Source organism: Gambusia affinis, linkage group LG11 (genome assembly GCF_019740435.1).
Source record: "Gambusia affinis linkage group LG11, SWU_Gaff_1.0, whole genome shotgun sequence".
NCBI lineage: Eukaryota > Metazoa > Chordata > Actinopteri > Cyprinodontiformes > Poeciliidae > Gambusia > Gambusia affinis.
The window spans coordinates 3,115,782-3,131,295 of NC_057878.1; the positions used below are offsets into that span (position 1 = coordinate 3,115,782).

At 41.4% G+C, this 15,514-nt stretch overlaps 1 protein-coding gene across 2 annotated transcripts in view; it reads right to left on the minus strand.

Annotated features, from left to right (window-relative positions):
- akap11 (A kinase (PRKA) anchor protein 11) overlaps positions 1-13,846 on the minus strand; it is a 28,928-nt gene extending 15,082 nt beyond the window's left edge. Inside the window, exons 1-7 of one of the 2 annotated variants that reach the window (XM_044131945.1) lie at positions 13,746-13,846; positions 13,526-13,596; positions 5,330-5,417; positions 3,803-3,913; positions 3,671-3,724; positions 3,434-3,559; positions 293-557 (exon numbers count right to left, since the gene is read on the minus strand). In XM_044131945.1, coding sequence (XP_043987880.1) covers positions 293-557; positions 3,434-3,559; positions 3,671-3,724; positions 3,803-3,913; positions 5,330-5,392 — 619 coding nt within the window. In that variant the 5' untranslated portion in view covers positions 5,393-5,417; positions 13,526-13,596; positions 13,746-13,846. Of the gene's footprint in view, positions 1-292; positions 558-3,433; positions 3,560-3,670; positions 3,725-3,802; positions 3,914-5,329; positions 5,418-13,263; positions 13,294-13,525; positions 13,597-13,745 lie in introns of those variants that run through there. The other variant, XM_044131946.1, reaches the window with a different exon arrangement.
- Between the last annotated feature and the right edge of the window lie 1,668 nt (positions 13,847-15,514).

Below are 15,514 nucleotides of genomic sequence, written 5' to 3' on the forward strand. Positions count from 1 at the left end.
GAAGAGAATAGAGTGGCACATACATGAGCCTAATTGTCAGCGCTAAGTCCTCTTCTTGGCTCTGACTGTTTCTGACAGAGAGACGTATTTCTGCAGTTAGTACTGGGATTAGTACGTGGAGGTGCTCCATTTTTTCACAGATGATCTGTCTCATATTATTCTGGTCTGCATATGTTATATATTAATGTGACAGTTTCAACGACTATGTAACAAAAACATATTTTTTAAGTTATATACTGCAGCTTTAAACCCGAGATCCTACTAAATCCCAGCACTCCTTACATGAACCTACAGGGATTGTCTCTATTGTCTTCCTCCTCCAGATGCTCCAGTGCAGTGACAAAATCATCTTCGATCGATGAGACCGACTGGTTGGTGTCGTCTTCTTCCGGCTGGCTGGGCTCGCTGAGACCCCTCTGAAGATCCTGGAGCTCCAGCACATAGCGGACCCCCGCTATGTAGCAACCCAACAAACCCACCAAAGACGCTACGCTGGCCTGGGGGTACACGCCTGTGGAGGGGTTGTGCCTCAGGACACACACAGCCTTTAGCCAACACTGGGTGGGGAGACAAAAAGAGAAATGTTTTAATGTCCGGACCAAACGAAAAAAAAAATAAAAATACAGCATTTCAAACAAGCATCAAACAAGAGGACTGACAAGTCCCTGTTCTGCATGTCTTGGATAAGATTTTTTTTTTTTCTTTTTAACCTCAGCAAGTTCAGCTGAACTCAAATGGGGATTTTCTCGTACGTTACAGGAGAGGGATAGAAGTGCTATTGTTATGTCTGTGCTCTGATTGCAAGTTGTCAGAACACAGAATAGGTTTTTGCAAAGCCACACTTTAGAATTCAGATCTGTGGGAGGTCCCGCCGACGAAAATGGAAAGAAAACCCACAAAATGAGCTGCAGGGCCTCCGTGAACCCAAACAAGACACAAAGGACCGGAGAAGGACAAGGCTGCAGTGGTGGGCTGCGAAAACAACATCTGTCCGTCCGTCCGTCCGTCCCACCTGCATTTCCTCTGAAGCGTGAGAAAGGACCTGGCTGTTTCTGTTGGACTGACACGACCGACAACATTTTGGTCAACAGCCGGAGGAATGCAGGGTTGCTGGTGGAGGAGAACATGGAGTATATTACTCTGTCTTATGTTTTGAGTAAATCATCTACAGATGGACAAAAGAAAGAAACTACAGCCGCTTATTTCAAGTCAGAAATGCAGTCAAAAGCTCAATATCAACAAAGGAAACATATTTTAGTTCAATCGTAAATACATGACTGCCATTTTAAAGGTTGGACAAACTATTTGATATCTACATAGCTTATCATCAATAGAGCTTTTCTGAGTAAGATATCTCACATCTGGATCGGTTTCCTCAGAATCTGGATCACTGAGTGATGATGAGCAGGAGGAGAGATTCATCAGGACAGAAACGAGACGGAGAATTTAGCACAATGAGGACGTAATGCTCCATTTACATTTACTTACAGTTATTAATGTTTACTGTTCAACTTACAGAAAGCCAAGTTTATAACGTTTAATTAACCCTAACCTTAGTCCTTATTAATACACTCAGAAACAATTGTTTTCTCCTAAAACCTTTTTTGGATGAGAAATACTAAAAATGTCACAAAAGTGTCATTAATTTAGTCAGAAGACCAGATTTCTTTAAATCGAGTTAGAATAAAACCCTGACCTGATTGAGAAAAATTGATATCATTTCTGGAAAACAGTCCCAATTCAGTTGGGAAAAAAAAAAACGGACAACTTTCCAAAATATTTTTTGCAACCCAGTGTAATCGAACTCTGGTGCGGCTAAAAAGCAAACACTGGTCTGCCTACAAACCTCGTATGTGAATGCAATCGTTCCAAAAGCAGGAAGCGAACTACGGCGCAGGGCATTCTGGGTAAGTACAACAAAACAAATGTGAGAAACTATCGCTAGCCAGAGAAATGACTCGTGGTCTTTTATCTAAAACAAAAGAGAAATCCTACAAACGATAAAATCTGACGCTTCTCCATTTTTGTTTATGTTTTATGACAAAGGAAGTTGCGCTCATGTCTTCCTTAGAGATTTTCAAGTTGTTTCCTTCAGTGTTTCTTGCTGCAGCGCCACCACAGGCAAGGTGGGGAACAGGTTTTTCAAATGGTTTGGATGGTTTGGTGTGGAAGAGAATCAAAGCAGCTGAAAATGAAACAAATGTTACAATTTTAGTCCCCAGTCAAACCGAGTCTACCAGACCATGAGGTGTGAAAAACCATTAAAGTTCTCAATCACTGCAGAAACAGAGGAAAGTGTATCATGCATCCAGCACATGCTGCACCTCATTATGAGCCGGTATTCAATGAGTTCTACTGATTTCATAAAAGTTAGGGATTCTAGGAGACATAAGGTACTGTTTCACAACCTGACATTGATGCCTAAAGTCTTAAAATGCTAGTGATATTCAGGTTCCCTAGTACTACAGACAAATACTACAACAGCTCCCCCTACAGTCTGTTCTTTGCAACACTGTCTATCGCTGACGGTGGGAATGGACCACCTGATGGTCGGTTCTGTATGCATGGACCCACCACTACTGCCGAACTGTAGGAAACTAAACCAAATTATTCCTTGGGTTTCACCTGTTTTTAATTAGATGAAATGAGAAAGTGCCACACCGCGAAACGTATCACAAATACATCGTCACTACAATGTCACCGGAGGCAATATTCATATCATAAAGGACTGTTTGCGGTTGGTTAATATATTTCCAAGTGTTATAAACTTGGGCTTTACATGCTAATGTAATATTTACCCAGTTAGAGACTGACACTGGACACTAACAGCTAAAGGTCACAGAGCGATGGAGGCACAGAAAGAAGAAAACAGGCAGATGATATCACACCAATATTTACTAGTATTGCAAGATTTTCCAATATTAAATATCTCTACTGCATTGACCCACCCAGCGCTCCTCATTTTTGTTCCTCCCTCAACTGTTTGTTGTGCACCAACACTTGTATTTTACCGCACAGACTTTAAATTGTATAATATATTAAATATCCTGAACCCTGTGAGAGCGCCACCTGTTACTCTGTTTTAAAACTACAGCTGGCTGCAGAAAGCTCCACTACTTCACTGACAAAATCATATTATTTTCTTTTAACAAAGAAAACGTTCTGGTTTTCCTCAAAACCAAGGAAAACAAACAAGTATATCTGGTTTTTGTGCTGATTGTTTCTCGAAAATGTTTTTTTTTTACTAATAATAAACACTTTATTAAAAGTTGACAAGAGAATAAAAGTTGCAGCAGGTACAGAGAAGTTTAACAACCAAGCTGCCGTTTTCTCACTTCCTGTCTGCGCTCTCCTCACTTCCCCAGCTCATTTCTGCTTTCCTCATCCTGCTGACTCAGCAGATAACTTCCCGACACGCGGCGCCGGCGGCTACCTGAACGTCTCTGTGCTCCGCCAGCCTGCGGGAGTCTTTGAGCAGCAGGACCTCGTCGCTTTTCAGGCTGTGCGCATGGAGAGACTTGAGCAGCTCGCACAGCGCCGCGGGCAGGGAGGACAGAGTCTGGGTGAAACAAACAAACAAACAAACAAACAACAAGGCAGAATAAAAACCTGTCAGACTGAACGACAATTTCAAACAAACAAGCACGGCAGCTGTGGGGCGGTGCCCGACCTGCTGGGTGGAGTCCTCCCCTTCACATTGTCCAGGCAGACACACGAAGTGAATCTGAAAGAACACAGCTCGCGGTCAGCGTTACATTATCCATGCGTGGATGAAACTGAGCTCCATCGGTGCAGAGCAAACCTCAGAGAGCCTCGTGGCGTCTCTGGCTGGCAGCTCCAGGCCGACGCCGCACAGCTCCTTTCTGCTCCTGAAGAGGCTCTTCGCGGACTGGGCTCCAGAGTCACGCACCGTCTGTAAACACACACACACACACACACACACGGTGAGGTCCGAGTACCGTCCGCACTTTCTGGATTTATTCACCGTGGCCGGCGGCCTGACAGAATGTCACTAAAAACGGACAGCGGGATGCACATCGTTTGACATGTCCAAGAAGCTCTGCTTCATCACAACCGACTCTGGAAACTACTTTATCTCCCCTCAGCAGTCTGCCCACTGCATCCCTACAGAGAACAGCTGCACAAATAAACAATCTAAATCACATTTCAGCACTGAACGCAGATCCTGTCCTGCTGGGAGGGTTTTTAAAGAAGCAGCTGTGGTCAGATGTTAGCTACAGCTACAACAGCTACAACACATCATAAAAATATCAATGTGAGCAATTTTACACAAGAACTGCAATACCCAGTTTTTCTAGCCTATTATCAGGATATATGCAAGTCAAATTTAAAACTTTTTAGGACCTTTTAAATGCCACCTTGAATGAAATTAATGACCAAAAAAAAAAACCCTGTAAATATAGGGGACAGTTGCTATAATCAAGCATCACAATAACCCCCATAGCACCTATCTTAAAAGTTTATTTTGTTTTTGAACTCACCTATCCTCATATGGACAGGCAACAGAAGTGAGCTAGTGGTGAAAACAAATGTCGTCCAGCTAAGTGGCGATACATTTTTCTTTTCATTTACGTTAAACCCAGAAATGTAGCTCTCTAGTTAACAAGGATTTGTTAGCAGGTAGTTAGCCATAGCCTCAACTGCCTTGAGTCACAGAACGCAATGAAGACGTTTAAGAAATGAAATTCTCCTGGCGCCACAAAATGTAAGACCTGTGATTAACCGTTAGCAACACTGCCATGGTAACCATGATAACCATGGTTACCCTGGCAACACACTGTGTAGGGATGCACGATATATCGGCACTCACATTGGTATCGGCTGAAGTCGGCCTTTTCTTAACATATCGGTATCTATCCGATAAATAAAACCGGGCTGATATGAACAACCGATGTTGATTTTACTTTATTATATCTTGTTGAAGTCTGTTTCTGGTTGGTATTTTTCCCCAAAGGTGTTGAAACAATAGTGAAATATATAGAATATCAGTAAATATCGGTTATCAGCCATAACAACAATGGTAACATCTGCCCAAATTGTCAATTCCTGCATCTCTAACAACAATAGAAGTCAAAATATCAGTTCTGTCTGCAAAAACTTCCCAAATGGCAAAAACACATTAAGAAGAATAACAACAACAGAAAACAGCTACACCTGTATGCCCCACCTAATGGCTAGAACCACTGATTCATACACACAAGGCTCTGGACCTCTTGTATTGTGAACTGATCCAGTTGGACCTCATCAATGTGAGCATTCCTATATCAAAACACTCAGAAGAAAATGTTCCGTGTCCTGGCAGACAAACCTCTCTCCGTACGGACGCCCTGGACCTGATCGGGCCTCCTCTGACACGAACACCAGCATCCATGGCAACGGAGAGACGGTCGGCTCACCTGGAAACAAAGAGAGGATGAACTCAGCCGCCCAACTTCCAGAAATATTTCCCAATATCCCCCCTCCTATTTCTTCGTACAACAAAAGAAGAAGAAAAAAAAAAAAAAACAGTGAACCATTTGAACTCTAACATGCTCCTTCACCACAACCACCACAGCCAAATGGGAACATCAAACTTTCACTTCATTTGTGGAAAAATTCTGAATTCCACAGTGGAAGATGATGTGAGTCACAGGAGGGAAATAGTGACTTGCACACGAACTCACTGCAGTTCTTTTCTTCAAAACAGACGGATATTTGCAGTCATTTGATAGTAATAAACGCTAAATGTTAAACAAAAAATTTATAATTTATTTATTTTTTGTTATTTCTTCTGCTGGGGTTCTCGTAAAATTACGACTTTAATTATTTATTTTAATTCTGGACATTAGCGTTGTGTTCTTGTAATGTCATAACTATGTTCTTCCATCCATTCATCCATCCATTTTCTGTTCACCCCTGTCCCTAATGGGGTCAGGAGGGTTGCTGGTTCCGCTCCAGCTGCGTTCCAGGAGAGAGGCGGAGTTCATCCTGGACAGGTCGTTAGTCTGTCGCAGGGCAACACAGAGACATACAGGACACACAACCATTCACACACACTCACACCTAGGGAAAATTTAGAGACAGTCCAAAAACATGATTGTTTTTGGACTGTGGGAGGAAGCCGGAGAACCCAGAGAGAACCCACCATGCACAGAGAGAACATGCAAACTCCATGCAGAAAGACCCCGGGCCGGGAATCGAACCCAGGACCTTCTTGCTGCAAGGCAACAGCTGCGCCACTGTGCAGCCCAACTATGTTCTTGTTTTTAAAAATAAAATATTCATTTGAAGCATTGTCCTGAATTCAAAGTAAGAAAATATAGATTAAAAATGTGGTTGGGACATACATTGTGTTTGGTGACATTACTCTTAACTATGGAAACTCAAGGAGTAAATTGGTTTAAAAAATAAAAATAAAAAAAATCCAGATTTTCCAAAAAAATCAAATCTTCAAAAACCAAAAATTTCATTAATCAATAATATCAATTTAATCACAGTTTTTTTGTAGCCTCTTTCTTCCAGGACATCTCCTGTGACCAACTACCTTATCCAGGCTTCAGACCCCCACATCATGATGCTGCCACCATCATGTTGCATGGGGATGATTTTTCAGGGTGGTATGTAGTTTTAAAACACACGGCGTTCTGTGTGGCCAGAAAACACTTCAGCCATGACCTCATCCTTTGGTGTGTCCTGCATAGCTTGTGGCAAACTGTGAAACATCACTTCAAGGTTTGTGAAAACTTTTAAGCCCCCACTTTAATCCGCTGCACCTGTGTGCCGACGAGCTCAATCCTGCGGGATAACACAGCTAACCCGGGTTTACCTCACACTCGAGTGAAGTCGTCACGAACGGAGCTCTTAAAAGCCGGTCTGGACTCGTCACGGCGGCTGAGAAGTTACCGAGGGCCGCACTTCAATGAAGCCTGGAAACCGGCGTGACCCGCCGCGACGATCAAACGGCGCGCAGAGAAAACAAGAGGCATTTCTGTGTGTGCCTTTGAGTAAGCGGAAACACACTCGCTGAGCAGCGCTGGAGTGCCAGTAGAGGAGGCAAAAATATTTACAGTGTACAAGAAGGAGAGGTTTCCCATGAAATCTAAGCCGCTGCCTTTGAGGCGCGACCCAGAGCAGATAGAGCTGAGTCAATATGCGGGCAGGTGGTCCGTCTTAGTCCGCCTCCCGTATCCTGAAGAGCCGGCTGGGGAGGAACGAATGTCAGCATCTTCCTCTGGTCGTCCAGGACCTGCAGGCTTTTCACTGGGGCCTCAGCAGAAACACCCCAGGCCCTGACCCCAGCTATCCACAGCATCCTGGTTCAGTCGGCACAATTAGCCCATTACATTTGAGACACCTGGTTGAGCACGACACTCAGGAAGAGCACACCTGACAGCGAGGAAGCGAGGAGGAGGGGCGTCCCATCAGACCGTCAGTTCCCGAAACCAGTGCCATGTGAGGCTGTTTTTCTCTATAGCGCTGCCCAACACTACACACACACACTCACACGCACACACACACCCACACACACAAAAATAACCTTGTAAAAGCTTAAGAAGGGTCAATAGATGTTACACCATATTTGCCAAAAATACAAAATCATTAAGTACTTGATAGTAGAGTAGTAAAGTTTAGCACTTTACAATAACACTGGTCAACAGACAAAAAAAATGTCTGTTTTCTTTTTACTATTTTAGTGTAAATTTGATGTGAATCGAAAAATCACATTGTTTTGGCTCCATCAGGTTCACTTTCTGAACTATGGAGCAACATGAGCATCAAAATTTATGACTTGTTCTCACATGGGGAGAGACTCCATCAGGACAGAAAAGAGACGGAGAATTTTACACAACGTAGATGTAATGTTCAATTTACATTTACTTACACTCATCAGTGTTTAAAAGTCAATTTACAAAAATCAAAAGTTGTAATGTATAGTTAATACACTCTGTTAGAAAACCTTGTTTTCTCTCCTGAAACCTTTTTTTGAGTGAGAAATATTAACAGAAATGAACTGATAATGTCACAAAAATGTCATCAACTTAAGTCAGAAGATCAGATTTCTCTAAACCAAATGAGAGTAAAAACCTGAGCTGATTGACAAAAATGGATCTCAATTTTGGATCCAGTGGTGGAAAATAGTCCTGATTCAGTTGAAAAAAAAACATAGACAACTTCCAAAGAGTATTTTTTTGTAACCCAGTGTAAATTACATTGTGGTCACAATATCTGATGAGCCATCATGTTCTGTGACTGTCTATGTTTCCATAATAGTGATAATACTACTGGTTAGTTTTTGTTCTTTGTCCGGCTTTTTCTTAATTTTTCCTTTTGTGTTTCTTCTCCCCTTGCAACATTTACATTCTTTGGTGTAGCATTGTGTTAAAATGCAACAGCGCCTCCTACGGTCACAATGTACGATCTTCACAGAATACGCTGTAACAGGTGTTCAGACTGGGCACTGGGTAAAAACCTCGCTGGGTCCAACTGACTCTGTCTCTTAAACCCGTCGGAGGTTACATCCAGAAATGTTAAGGGTAATCCAAAACCTCTGAGACCATCCGTTCAGAAAACGTCATCATCGCATCAACCAAAATCTAACAAAGCTCAGCAAATCTCACTCCCTGGTGCTGATCACCTCAGACCGCAGGAAAAAAAAAAAGAAATCAACCACCTGCCATAAGCAGAAACTGTGTAGTCTGAAGCCCGGTTTGGTCAGGAGGCTTAAGTGGGTCAAGTTCTTAACGTGGGTGGCCGGAAGAACAGATAAACAGAGGTCAAGGGAGACGAGTGGGAGCACAAGAAAACGCCCTCGCAGATGGCCGAGAACAAACACTGGAGGATAATGAAGCGCAGGTGTCCGTGGGCAGGTGGACGGAGGAAACTGGAAGTCAGTCAGAACTTCTTTCCTCTGTTGGAAACCTAAAAGTGCAATCGAGTCGAGCCAGTGCTCTCGCAATAAACATTTGTGTTTATCAAGTGCATTTGATTGTATGAGTAACAGCAGAAATTATTACCTCATTAACTTGTTTTACAGAACCAATTGGGTTTTAGTGGTACCGCTTTAAAATGGTTCAGGTCTCATCAGTCAGACAGAACCCTGTCTGTAAATATGCTGGTTTTGAATCCTCCACTTCATGGGGTTTCACAGGGCCCAATCCTAGGCCCCTTGCTCTCCGTTGTCAATTTGTTCTCTGTTGTCCAGATGTTCCATAATTGTAACGTTCATTACAGCACTTTGTCACAGTTGTTGCTACTTTAAAGTGCTTTACAAATAAAGAAGCAGTAGCAGTTTGCTGCACTGGTGCATAAAGGTGTTTAACAGAACACTAAGGTGGAAAATCAAATGGTAATGACCACAAAAAAAAAAAAAGGAACTGGTTTTGCCTAATAATCTGGGATGGGTTACTGGGACATTTCCAAACAATATGAAAACCAACATTTACAAGTGGGAACATTTAAGGCTCCTGCCAGGTCTTCTCAGCAACGGTTCAAGTCTAGGACAGACCATCCAATGCTTGGAGAAACGGAGAAAAGATTCAAGAGCACCAACTCTGACTCTTCAGGCTTCTGCTAGCTTGTTAAATGCTTAAATTCATGACTGGTACGTTTCAAAAGGGATAAAGAAATATGACTTATTTGGAAGTGTACCCAGAAAATACCTTCTCTAAAAGGAACCTGGCACCATAACTTAGGTTTGCAAAACTACTAGAATAATGTCCTTTGGACATAGGACCAAAGGAAGAGTTGGTTGGCCATAATGCAAGTAGCCTGGTAAAATCCAGTCCCTTGTTCTGTTTTGCTTCGTACAAAGCCATGAATAACCAGGTTTGGAGATAATTTAAAAAAAGCACTTTCTGATTGCTACAGAGGGCATGAGGGGAGCACCACTTTATCTACTTCTCTTCTTACCCTAATGCAGCAATCACTCTGGAAAGAGGTCATCACTGTACAGTCCAATCTTTTTCTCTGATTAGCTTCAATGATTATTGGTTTTCTTATGTTTTTCTTTAATTTTACGCCACCAAATAATTCAGAGATCACCAATCATGGTCATTCAAGGTTCTTTTCTGACCACATTTCTTGCTCAAACACGATGGTTTTCCACTTTCCCTCCAGTGTTTAACAAGTCGTTGGACAGTTCTCAACCCAATGTTTGTTTCTGCCTCTCCAGATGTTTTCTCAGCTTGATGCCAACAATCTGACCCTTCTCTAACAGACCAACGTCTTTTCCACGACCACAGGATGCGCCTTTCAGCACGGTTGTTTGAGAAATGAGAAGTTCCTCATTACATCAGCTCGGGTTAAATAACTTGTTGCCAGCTGGAAAACAGCTGTCCAGGCACTAACTGTCCAACAGGAAGTTCAGATCTATTTGCTCAGTTAAAATCAAGAGTAATGTCCTTTGTATGTCAGAGCATTCTGGGGTTAACTATGAGGCCGTCTGTCAGACAAATGAAGCTTTGCCCAAACTCGGTCGTCACCAGAACAACGATCCCAAACACAGCAGCAAGTCTGCAACAGATTGGCTGAACAGACAATACAGAATCAAGGTCAAATGACCTCCAGACTGAGATATCGAAGGACTTTTTTTTTTTTTTCTATCTTAGCGACATCATTGTTGTAATCATGAATCACTAATACTCCTACTGTGGTGGTCAGTGATTGATCAGTTGGGAACTTGACAGTCTGATCATGTTCTGACCAAACACCATTCATTAGCACTAGTTGGCTGCACAGACCACAACACTCTTCTGTGTAGAAGCTGTTCCTAGTGGAGGAAGACTCAAAATTTACTATTTTCGGTGTCAGTGAGATGCTTAAAAGTGAATGCAGAGGAGGAACAAAGGCCAGATCAAGAAAGAGAATACTATATTTTACACTGTCACAATAGGACAGGACTAGTTCCAGTTTATTACTGGACAATAAACTGTCCCAGTAGTTATTGTGGTAAAAGATAATATTGTTGTTTTGAGACCATTTTCAAGTCATATATTGATAATGACATGTTAAAGCAAGTTGGCTCTCTCAAAGATCTGTAAGCTTTAATTTTGTGAAGAGCACTGACTCCAGATAAACCCGTTTGTTTTTGTTGTGTGCTAGTTGCTAAACAATGAAATTACAGGAAACTGATTTGACTTACGGAGGATAACACAAGTGTCATGTTATTTGTTAAATGATTCTGAGACTTTTAGGAAGAAGATACTAAATTCCTCTTTGTCCATTTCTACTCGCTTAGCTGCTCTACTTAGCAAGCAGATGTTACACGGAGCTCCAGAAAACATTTAGAGGCTCAAGGGACTTGTCTTTTTCGAACTCGGGCAAAACCCAGTCATCTCAGTCCAAAAACAGCTGGCAGCCTGCAGGAATTTAAGAAGGATGAAGTGTCTCAGTTTAAATCCACATATGTCTTTTTGTAATTTACTCCCCGGAGATACAATTCCTCCTTCTTCTTCAGTAAGGTCTGTTTATCCCCCCTCTGCAAGCTTCAACCATTTTGACTGATATCTCACCAAACTAAACTTGAGTCATAAAGAAAACAAGATTCCAGGTTCTAATGAGAAAATAGCGCAATACCTTTGTCCTCTTCCTACAAACTGCTGTTCAGTCGAAAACAAAAAGAGCAGGACGCAACTGCAAACCTATCACACCATGTCCGTCTGACTGAAAGAAAGAAAAAAAAATAAATTGCCAAAAGTCGTGTACAGAAACCCAACATGTTGAAGAAAAAGCTTTTTTTTTTCCTTTGGGAAATCGGAAAACCTGCTCCCAAATGCACTTTGCATAAGGATCGCACTTTGTAAATAATCACCGTAAAGTGTGTGATCGAAAAAAACATATGCGAGAAAACAACAAAACGGAACGTGCTTAACGTGCCCCTTATCAGGGTAACAAACGGAGTGCAATAAAACGCAACCTGCAGTTCTAAAACTAAAGCAGTAGCCTGTTGAAAAGGTTAAGTATATAAAATAAAATTAATACACTTTAAGTTTTATTTCTATGTAAATGCCAAGCAAGTCAGTGCAAGGGTAAAACAGCCGCATCCTGTTCTCTTTTGACACGCCATCCTCGGACCTGAGCAACTAAACACAATAATATCGCCTAGTGTCATTTTTTCCCCCATGCTTTGAACCATGCGGCTTATAGCCCGGTGCGGGTTATATATGTACGTTTCCAGTTTTCTCATTGTTGTTGTTATTTAAATTGCAGGGGCGGCTTATAGTAAGGTGCGCTCTATAGTCCGTAAAGTACAGTACTCTTTTTGATATTTGACAACTTCTCCCTAAAGAGCAAACATTCAGGTAGTCCTTCTGCATTGGCAATGAATGCAAATGATTCGGTCCAAGAACTGGAGAATCTCTCCTCAGCTATTTGTCTCTTTTCCCCTTTGCTCTCCATGGCCCACCACACCTGGTTGTTTTCAACAGCCACCCGCCTCTCAGCCCGCTGAAAGAAACTTATGACAGGCTATGACGCAAATCTTCACTGACAGAAATTTTGAAATGTAATATTTATTCTACACATTTTTATAGCATTGGAAAACGTTAAGAATGATTATGTCATGTTTGTCCTCCTACAGAAACCGTATTAAAACAAAAAATATATCTCTCACCCCCATCTTTTCCCATTTTCAAACATTTTTGAAAAAGCTCCCGAGAGCCACTCGGCGGGTTGCCGACCCCTGGTGTAGGTGAAACTCCACCCAACAAATTATCAATTTGAAACATTCTTTTAATTGACAAAATAGAAATACATACGTGGAAGGGGTTTTCTTCCATCTACCAATGATGTTTGTGATGGTTATTAAACAAATCTATAATATTCAAAATGATAATACTTTAACAAGCCACTATTAGCTGGAGTCTGTCAGAAATACTCATAGATGATGCCACTGAAGCAGACTGAGGGTGTGGAAAAGAGGAGGCTGTCCCGTTAGGAACAAGTATGGTGTTCTAAAGAAAATACACACTGCGACAGCACTGTTACAACCATACCACATTATGACCAGGACACAAAATTGATACAATCATCCCATGGCTACACGGGAAGCTACCACCAGAGCAGACTGGCTGTTCGCAGGAATAACAGCCGCATATCTGTTCCTGCTCCCGGGTCAGGAAGCGGCAGCCAGCAAGGCCACAGAGGAGCCTCACTGAGGATGCTGATGGTGATTCTCACGGCCACAACACGTAAAAGCTTAGCCAGCGTGCTAGCGGCAGCACATTATACGTACACACACATATATGTTTACAGATTCAAACAGACCTTAAGTACATATAAAATGACAACAGTCCACTTCAGAGTGAGGCTCCTTGGGAGGTGACAAGCTGTCAATCATGAAGCTAGCCGCAGAAGCTGGCAGGCCGCGGTCGGCTCCGATTTGTCACCCTAACATCTCTGACTAGCTAGTCACAGAAACGACGGTGACATTGACATGCATTCAGTTAACCCCCTTTCCACAACACTCAGCTATTATCTGTTAATGTTAAACAAGTCCGTGTTGTGTTATAAAGCCCCCCCGCCTCACCTCTCAGTGTCGGACTCCAGCAGCGCTGTCGGGAGCCGCTGACTTTGATGGGCGGTCCGGGAACGATTCGACTGTTTTGGAATTTTTTCAACTTCAATGTGACAACATAAGCCACCATAGCAAATCATTGCAGGTCTCTACAGCTGAAAATTGTAAAAATCTTTGCAATATTTTATTATGTAAATTTGTAATGAATTTGTTTTTCTAAAGACAAACTTACGCCGTTCACTCATTTAAGACCGAACGAAATGGCTCCCAGAATCGAACCGAGCTTCACATTCACGGCCTATTGCAGTCTTTCCATAGTCTTCCCATAAAAACAAAAGTCAGGCATCATAAGTCGAACCCAGATAACAAGAAAGATGTCGCACTGTGTAGGACAAAAATAATCAAAAATCGAGAATTTGAGCAATAGAAAAAGTAAAATTACTCGCGTACTGAAACATGGCAACTTGTGTGAATGTAAATCACTCAGCTTCAGCACTGTTATTTTTTTTTCGTAATATTTTGTGAATAATACATCTACACGAAGGGTTAATAAGCGAGGCAATATATTTAATCACTTAGAATACAAAAATAAATAAATAAATTAAAAATAAAGCTGCATTGGAATTCTCATTTTTTAAAAAGAAATTGTTTTCCTTTATATGAACTCGCTACATAGACTTAACTGCAATCAAGAAGAGCTACATGAAATTAAAACTTCGAGGTAAACTAATAAATATTATAAAATCTAGCTGCTGGGAAGGAGAATAGCAAAGACATTAAGGGTGGTTTAAACGTGTTCAGTGCTGCGCATTTTACTTTGGTCTCAAAATTGGCTAACATTTACTCTGGTACTTAGTGTGTGTGACAATTCATGTACTCTGACTACACACAAGTCAAACAGTGATGATGTAAGCGTCCCCATGCAGTGGATAATCCTACCATATTCCACACTCAGGTTTTTCCTCCTATTATCGCTTTTTCTGTAATGACTGACAAAATTATTCACACCCCTTAAACATCTTCACACTTAGTTTTAACCAGAAATGTCAATGTATTTTATTGGGGTGTTAAGTGGATGGAGCATAAATGGCATAAAGAAGGAAAGGAGAGTTTCAAGATTTTTCTTTTCTTTTTTTTTAAACAAATAAAATTCCGAAAAAGGGTTTAGCCTGGATATGTATATGTGATTGAATGTCGTTATGAATCCAGCTGTTCTTTAATAACATCAGAAGAGTTAGAGAACAAATAGCAGCATGAAGAACACAACATCGGCGAAGGAGTTTGAAGTAGGGTTAGGTTATAGAGCAATATCATTTTCCCAGAGAACTGATTAATCGTTTGAGAATGAAAGCTTGGTGCAACTGCAAACTTACCAAGACATGGTGAAGGAGAGGGAAAGAAACAGCCAAGAGACCCACAAGACAGAGACCTAAACTACAAATATTTAGCTGAATATTTTATGTATTTGACATACTGGCACCAGAGGATTTTTTTATTGTTTGCTTTGTCCTGACATGTATTTTATTTTCTTTAATTCGGAGAGGCTGTGCCTACCTTCACAAACTTGTTTCCAGTTGTATTGTCACAGTGATGAAGTCTGTTTTTAATTTACCTTGGAAATATACCCTTTCCCTCCCCCGTCCACACACCCCTCCCAAAACCACATTTTATGGAAACTTTTGCTTACCGTTGGCACATCAACACTGAAACTATTTAAAACTTCAACAGATTCTGTGGTGGGTTTTAGCTTCTTGGAAATTAGAAGAAAAAAAAAAAGAAAAGAAAGAAAAAGACATGTCTGTCAAGAGTTAACACTGGGACCTAAAGAAAGATTTCATCTAATGATTCTGATTACACAGCATAAAGTAACAGGTGGCTGATCAGAGTTCTTTTGAGATTAAACGATTTCTCAAACAGGAAATAGGGAATCAAAGCAACACTTCAGGTAAGTCAAGGGAATAACATGACATGATGCAAAGCTCAAGCTGATCTTTTTTTACA